The 7,386-nt window shown below is 51.4% G+C and overlaps 1 protein-coding gene across 1 annotated transcript; it reads right to left on the bottom strand.

The window, feature by feature from the left end:
* Window positions 1-206: 206 nt before the first annotated feature.
* On the bottom strand, window positions 207-4,710 carry MLF2 (myeloid leukemia factor 2). Its single transcript, XM_016221887.2, has 9 exons — window positions 4,546-4,710; window positions 3,930-4,007; window positions 3,552-3,678; window positions 3,263-3,298; window positions 2,630-2,683; window positions 2,101-2,229; window positions 1,775-1,934; window positions 995-1,207; window positions 207-752 (listed from the first exon to the last, which is right to left on the bottom strand). Exons 2-8 carry the CDS (start codon window positions 3,977-3,979, stop codon window positions 1,020-1,022), a joined length of 744 nt encoding a protein of 247 aa, XP_016077373.1. The 5' UTR covers window positions 3,980-4,007; window positions 4,546-4,710; the 3' UTR covers window positions 207-752; window positions 995-1,019.
* Window positions 4,711-7,386: the final 2,676 nt, after the last annotated feature.

Raw genomic sequence — 7,386 nt, 5'->3', positions numbered from 1 at the left:
TAGACTACCCAGCTCAGGTCCTTCGCTGCTTCTCCTCTGCCAGTGTTCTGACAGTCCCAGTGTCATTACCAGAGGCACTGGGCTTGAACTTGAGTTATGAAGACTACGCATGAAGACAGAGGGAAGGTAAGAGGTGACTAGGAGGAGACAAGAGGGTTGAAATTGAGCAGGGAGAAGATGAAAAGTAAAGCCAGAATGCCATTGGATGTGTTTTTCCATTCTCCTTTATTCCATAAACACCTAGTTACAAGTTGCACAAACAAAAAATAAAGGCAGAGGACATAGGGAAGATTTTTGTGATGTGTAGGGGGCACGAAGGGAGAAAGGGTTGGGAGCCAGTCCTCTCTCCCCACACACAGCCCTGGATGAGGGCTATGACCCCTGCAGCAGAGGGTCTGAGGAGGAGGTGGGCAAAGATTCAAGGTAGCTGAGGGATGGAGGAGGCCCTTAAACCAGAGCTCCCCACAAAAGCCTTCAGTGTACGGCAGGGGGAGAATGGGGGAGGTGCGGAGGCTCAAAGATGGAGCAGCAAAATGAAAAATCAAGTTAGTGGATACAGGAGATGTGGAGTCACTGTGGGAAGGGGATTAAAGAAGGAACAGAGGTAAAGGGGGCAGTGAAAGGTTCTCCCTGAGACCCCCAGGGAGAGGTGGGGCGCCAGCTTGCCTGTTAATTTAATATTAAAGTGGGAGTGGGAGTTGGAGAGGAAAAAGTTACTTCAGGGGATGATTTCTCAGCCTCTCAGCCTGTACCTAGAGGGGGAAGAGAGATGAGCACAAGTCAAAAGGAAGACAAATTATAAAAGCCAGGAGTTGGGTCAGCTATACCGGGGACAGCATGCTTCTCTTTCCTACCAACTAAAACTTCTATCCAAGGCAGTATTTGCTAGGCACCTGGAATGGTTTTGCCTTGGCAGAGTAATTTGCACAGGTACACTCCCCAACCCCCTCCGGTGCTTCACACCTTACAACGCCCCCCCCCCCCAAATACTTACAAGAGAGGCTGAGGGCCCAGGGCCCTCACCAGTCATAGCGGCGGGACTGTCGGGAGGGGGAGTCCTCAGGTCCCTGTATGGCCAGGCGGGGAGGCCCCTCGGTCCTTCGGCCCCCACCCCCTGAAGCCTCATGCCGTCGAAATTCCAGAGGGCGCTGCTGCCGGAATCGAGAGGTCTCCCTCCGCCATTCATCATCGAATGCTGCGGCCTCACCTAAGAGGACACAGAGACCAGACACCACCTATGGCAGCCTGGCTTCTGGAGGAAGATGCAAAGGTGAGCCACAGGCTTTTAAGACTGAAAAACTGCCATGAAGGCTGAAAGCAGGGAGGGCAACTTTACTTAGAAATTTTTGGTTCAATGTAGTTCTTGGAAGCCACTAGTATGCCTAAGGCATGACCACTGGAGAAAGAAATCAGGAATGGGATAATTATTTCATTAAGGAGCATAGTCCTTAATGAAAGGACTATGTGTTTAATAAATGTTTAATAAACATTTGTTAATTTTAAAAAAAAAAGAGAGAAAACGATCCAGGTGGAGAGGGTAGATTACTATCAATGTCTCACTAAGGTGACAAAGTTTGCCCCTCCCTGGTGACCTGACTCAGTCCCAAAGCTGACAAGGCTCCAAGTGAGGTAAGAATATGGGGTTCACCGTATTTTGCCAAAAAATATCTATGGATATAGGGAGAAAAAGCTGGCATCTCCTAGTTCACAGGAACTGGACTAGGGGCTACTGGACAAGGAGCTGGAAGGGTGATGGGCAGGAAGGCAGGCTCACTTTCATCCAGGTTGATGTAGTCCTGCCGCTCTTCCTGGTCCCCTGTGCGGTGGTTTCGGGAGCGCTGGAGGATGTGAGCCCGGTCTCGGATGTGATGCCCAATGGACATCTGCTCTAGTCCACTGTCCGAGTCCCGTACAGTCCTCCGAGTCTCCCGGATCTGGGACGAGGCAGAACATGGCACACTCAGCTGCCCCTTCCAAAGCCTAGGCCACACCAACTGGGACAGGCAAACCACCCACAACTCAATCTTGAGAAAAGAGGGCAGTTTCTTGTTGCTGCCATTCAAATCCCGCCTTCTCTGAGAGAGCAGCTCTCTAACTCACCCCGCCTGGTGCCGAGCGCATCTCCGATGTCTCCTGGTAGACCTTGGGGGCACCGTCACCGGTATTGGAGTAGGAGATGACCGTGGAGGATGAAAAGGTCTGGCAGTTGCCGCCAGCTGTCATGTGTTCCTGAGAAGTAAAGGATACAGTGGGCCTGAAGGGGAGGGGATCTCCTCTGGGAAAGGGTCCTACCCTTCAGCTGCCTGTTCTTGCTCATATTTTCCCTCACAAAATGTGAAAACTGAGAAAATGTCAGGACTCATCATTACCCCCAAATTCGTCTGAATCCAACAACAAACAAGAAGGACCTTAAGAGATTGAGCCTTAACTGCATACTGCATAAGAGTGCTGCTGCTTCGCACTCGGGCATGAGAGCAGACACCGGAACCCAGTGCTCCCCGGGTTCAGTTTCTTTACCCAGCTTGACCCCTTCTCTAGCACACTCCCCCACTCCCGCCTCTGAGGACTCACGGTGGTGCCAGCCATCAGTGAGGGCAGGGCAGGGGAAGGGATGGAACAAGAGTCTCACCATGTTTCCGATCATGTCGTTCATCATGCCAAACATGTCCATGAAGCCACCCGACTGCAGCAGAGAGATGGAAAGCAGAATCAGTACTCAGAGATGGCCCACTAGCTCCATGGCTACAACATCCCTTTCTCTTCTTCCTTCACACCGAGCAACTGCTCTTTGTCATTCTTCGTGAACATGTTTCTCTTCCTGTATACTGCCGTCCTCCTCAGTCTCAAAACTGCTCTGATCCGATTTTCCTTTTCCTGACTGCCCTATTTCCTATCTTTTAGGAAGCGTGCCAAAGTTAATGGACTCTAAATTGTAAGGGGGTTGGGCATGAACCTGTACAGATAATCTTCTATAAACCATGCCCAGTTGGCCCTTCACCTGCACCTCCCTCCTGAAAAGAACAAACTTTGCTAGATAATTACACTTTCCTAATGAGTATGGCACCTAGAAAAAAAAAAAAATTGATATTAGCATCTTTACCTCACAGGACTCATAGGACACAGCAGGCCCAGAGCTTTGTGAACACTATAAAAAAGTTTCTAGGATTAGCCATAAGGCTATTCTAGAGAGGTACATTTGGAAGTAATATCTAAACATATGGAGTGTATCTAAAATGGAAGGACACAGGGGATGAGAACTCACCATTCCCAGCATCCCAAAGGGGGAGACAGCCCCAGTCTACAGGAACACAGAAAGAACAGGAATTAGAGACCACACCTTTTTCACTGCAACCCCCAACCAAGCCCATGGCCTCACCTTTTTTCCATGCTTCTCTCAAAAGGGGATCACTAAGCCCTTCTTCCAGATCCCTTCCCCACGTTCCTAAATGATCCCACTTTGCTAAATAGGCTGTGGTGCAAGAAAAATCAAGCGCTTTACTAACCACCCTCCAACCTTTCTTTGGGTCTCAGGTACACTGCAGAATCATTACCTGCATCCTGCGGCTGGCAGGCCTGGTCCCTGGCATGTTGCCATCTGTAATGCTGAGGAAGGGGCTATATCCAAAGCCACCTGACAACATTCGGTTCATATGCTGACGGTGAATAGCAAAGGGGTCCCTGTGGAGTGAGCATACAGTATGGATGGCAGAAGGGCCAAGAAGTCAACCGCCCCCTCCCCCCAGAAGGAACCAGTCCTAGGGAACAGTGGCACAGATGCCTATTTCCCCTCTAAGTTCAAGCGGGAGCTCAGTATCCAGCCAATTCCAATCAGTGCCCGCAATGGGAACCCAGAAGTCTGTGGAACTATTCGGAGACCTGAAGTGGAGTGGGATGAGTACTCTAGAGCATGAGGGGGAGGGAATACTCACATCAGGAACATGGGATCCTCAGGCTCCCCATCCCTCATGAAGCGGAACATCCTGATTTTAGCTCCAGGGGGCTCCACGCTGTAAAGATGTGATACTTGGAGGCAGCCAGGCTTTGCACACCCGCTCAGTGTAGGGACTCTCAGAGCAGTGTCCCTTCCAAATATTGTAGCTGACCTCCCCACCCCACGCGCCAGTGAGGCCCTCTCCAGGTGTTAACACCACCCTCTGGGGAGAGAACAGCTCTTCAAACAAACCTCTTGCAAGGAGGGCCATGGAAATTTTGCCAAGCCTCTCAGTTTTCTGCCTCTTACTCATAGCCATCGTCTCCCCAAAGCCCTGGCCAGAAGCATAACCCCCTCCCCTGACGCCACTGTTCCGGATGCGAATCCCAAGTGCTGGCCCTACGCCCTATAATGACCCCAATCACCCCGCCCCCTCCTTACACTCAGACGCTGCCAGGCCTCCCCCGGAGGGCCTCGTAGTCCCCAACGCAACTGTTGGAGGGCTCCTCCGGCCCCGACCTCCCCGCCGGGCAAGCAGGAGAGGCCGGCCTGACTCCATCCTTCCCGCATCCCAGGCTCGCAGCCCCCGCAGCCCCGCTCCGATCGAGCCTCACCGGTCCCCGATTCGGGCTCAGCGGCCCATCCGGCCAGTCTCGCCTCTCGGTGCGCTGCAGGATCAGGGCTTGCGGCCCCGGACGCACGGCTGGTCCGGGCGTGAGCTCCTCGGCTTCCCGCGCCGCCTCCTTCCACAGCTGCCACCTCCGTACCTCCCTCGGCCCACGGAACCCGAACCCCGGCCAGGCCTGGACGGAAGTGACGTCACGATGGGGACGCCCACCCCGGGCCGGCCGGCGGAGCTCCGCCCGCTGGCGGGCGTGGAGCGCAGGCAGGGACCAGCTCCAGGGGCAGCAGGGTGCTGGGGGCAGGCCGCGGGGTCCTCTGGGGACAAAGGGTGCGGGGTGCTGATTGGTACCTTGGATTTGGGTTCTGCTGACAGGAAGAGGCTCCCTGTAAGGGTTTGGGGGAAGCAGAGGAGCCCATTACTCGAGAGGGACGGGGCCGGCGGGGCGGCACGTTCACTCTGGGGAGGGAAGAGGACAAGGGGCAAGATTCCCATGGGGGAGGGGCGGGCTCCCGGTGGACGACCAGATGGGGAGGCTCCCTGGGGCAGCAGAGCAGATTTTGTACGGGAGAAGCGTTCAGCCCGAGGGAAGAAGGGCTGCAGTTCTGCAGGGACAGCGCTAGGGGCCAGTCGGTTCAGGAGGAGGTGCTATCCAGACGGGGGCATGGTCCTCGGAGTGACGTAGAGGAGGAGGTGACAGTCCTGCCCAGGTCTAGCTGTCTCAGGCTGAGAAATCGGGCGGGGCAGAGAATCCAGGTGGGGGGGAGGTTCGGCCGCCAGATGGCGCTCTTCGGCCAGGCTGGAACTACCTCCCCTAGGGAACTGGAGTTGGCGAGGCTCCTAAACCCCTCACTTACCTTGCTGTGAGGGTTGGACCCGGGAAAGGCTCCAGTTCTAAAATCATTTAGTTTAGTGCCAGCCTTCCCTTTATTTCCCCTAACTCCTGTGTCCTCAAGCGCTCCTAGTCCTGCACTGATCATTCTTGCCCCTAGTCAGGTAGCTAGGTCAAGGGTCTAAAGTTTGGGAGACAAAGAAAAAGGGTAGATAGCTCTATTAACCAGAACCACCCAGGGGTGGAGCTCGAAACAGATTCTGGAGACCTGACTCCAAGGCCAAAGACTGATACTTTGACATAGTAAATGTCTTGCATAAACCTGACCCAACTGGAGAGAAGAGCCCATCCCCCTGGGTGTCAGGGGATTTGGACTCTCTAGGATGGACTTTAAACCAGATTTACCCAAATTCTAGCTCTCCCTGGTTCTTTACTCTGGCTGCCAGCCATATGAGTGCTGTGTGGCGCCTGACAATCAGAAAGACTTGTTCCCAATACTTCCCTGGGGGAGAAGGAGGAGGGGGTCCCTGGTGACAGGACAAGGTACTGGGGGCAGGGCTTCTCAGGTTTCTCTGGACTTGACCATCATCATTAAAGAGGAAAAAACAATAGTGAAAACAGAGGGTACAGAGACATAATTTAGAAGCTAAAGAAAGACAAAGAATAAAAGAAAATTTGTTTTCATTGATATTTCTGGGGAAGAGACTTAGTAAAATGTTTTATATTTATCTTTCAGATGCTCTATCTCTGGACATCCCACCATGCAAGTGTCCCTTTTCCTCTTGTCCCAAACAAAAGCATTTGACATGTGATCAAGTTATTCCAGTGAGAGTTCTGCGACCCTGACTTAACTACTATGTATGGTTCTTCACCTTCCAGCTTCTGCCTTCTCATTCCATCATGTCCAGCCTTCAAGACTGGATAAGAGATACAACTTAGCTTTTAGCCCCCTCCTTTTTTCTTTTTCCAATACCTGGTGCTCTACCTATTACCTCTAGGTGCCTAGAATTCTTTCTCTTCTTTCTTCCAAAAATTAAGAATCTGATATCAGTCATTTTTACCTTTGCATGATTTTAAATGTATTCATTTCAACATATTACGGCTCCTAAGAGTACAGTTAACCCTTGAGCAAGCAGAGTTTGGGAGCGCTGACCATCTGCAGCAGAAAATCCGCATATAACTTGTTGGCTCTGTGCATAGTTGGATTCTCAACCTGGAGCAGATCCAAAATAGTGTTTACAAATTACAATTTAGTTTCTAACTATGAGACAAAGCTCCAAACCTGGGCTTTGTCTCAGGTTAAAAGAAATCCTTGAACAAATGGGGATGAAGGAGGAGATGCAAGAGCCCATTTTCAGAGTCCCGAGAGAGAAATATCATTTAGGCAGCCATCTACTTCAAGAATTGAAGGAATGTAATTTTATAAGTAACCTTTCTGTCCCCCACAACCAGAGTTTATCTTTCTTCCTTCTCTGTCGCCTTCATTTCCCTTTCCTCCCATGGTCCTCTTTTTCTTCCTTCCTCCCTCCCTCCCTTCTTACTTTCCATCTCTGTACAGTGAACGCTGATGAAAAGAAATTCCTCAGTCACTGGAGTGTCTTGTAGATGGTAAGATGTAGGAGGGAGAGTGGACCCTGCCAGGGGTGAAGATTAACTCGAGAAGAATAAAGATGGTTGAGAAGGAAGAGAAAGTAGTTCCTATATTCACTTCTCTATCTGATAGAGGTAAAGTCAGGAAGTCCTTGAGAGAGTAGAGCTTGGCCACAAAGGGGCTTTTTTATTTTATTCTTTTATTTTTAAAAATATGTCTTTATTGATTTCAGAGAGAGGAATGGAGAGGAAGAGAAACATCAATGATGAGAGAGTCATTGATGGGCTGCCTCCTGCACGCCCCCCACTGGGCCCTGAGCCCCGAACCGGGGCATATGCCCTGATTTGGGAATTGAACCTCGATCTCCTGGATCATAGGTCGATGCTCAACTGCTGAGCCATGCCAACGGG

This window comes from Miniopterus natalensis, chromosome 2 (assembly GCF_054644295.1).
Source record: "Miniopterus natalensis isolate mMinNat1 chromosome 2, mMinNat1.hap1, whole genome shotgun sequence".
Classification (NCBI taxonomy): Eukaryota; Metazoa; Chordata; class Mammalia; order Chiroptera; family Miniopteridae; genus Miniopterus; species Miniopterus natalensis.
The sequence above is the reverse complement of the archived record's forward strand: the minus strand, read 5'-3'. Positions and strand labels throughout refer to the sequence as shown.

What these genes read in the sequence shown, in the direction of transcription:
- MLF2 (XM_016221887.2), bottom strand. Translation starts at nt 3,979, where the DNA reads ATGTTCCGCTTCATGAGGGATGGGGAGCCTGAGGATCCCATGTTCCTG. An exon ending in GAGGATCCCATGTTCCTGAT is followed by an intron (nt 3,679 to 3,929) that starts GTGAGTATTCCC and finishes CTCACTCCACAG; the next exon opens with GGACCCCTTTGCTATTCACC. An exon ending in TGCGCTCGGCACCAGGCGGG is followed by an intron (nt 1,935 to 2,100) that starts GTGAGTTAGAGA and finishes GCCTCGTCCCAG; the next exon opens with ATCCGGGAGACTCGGAGGAC.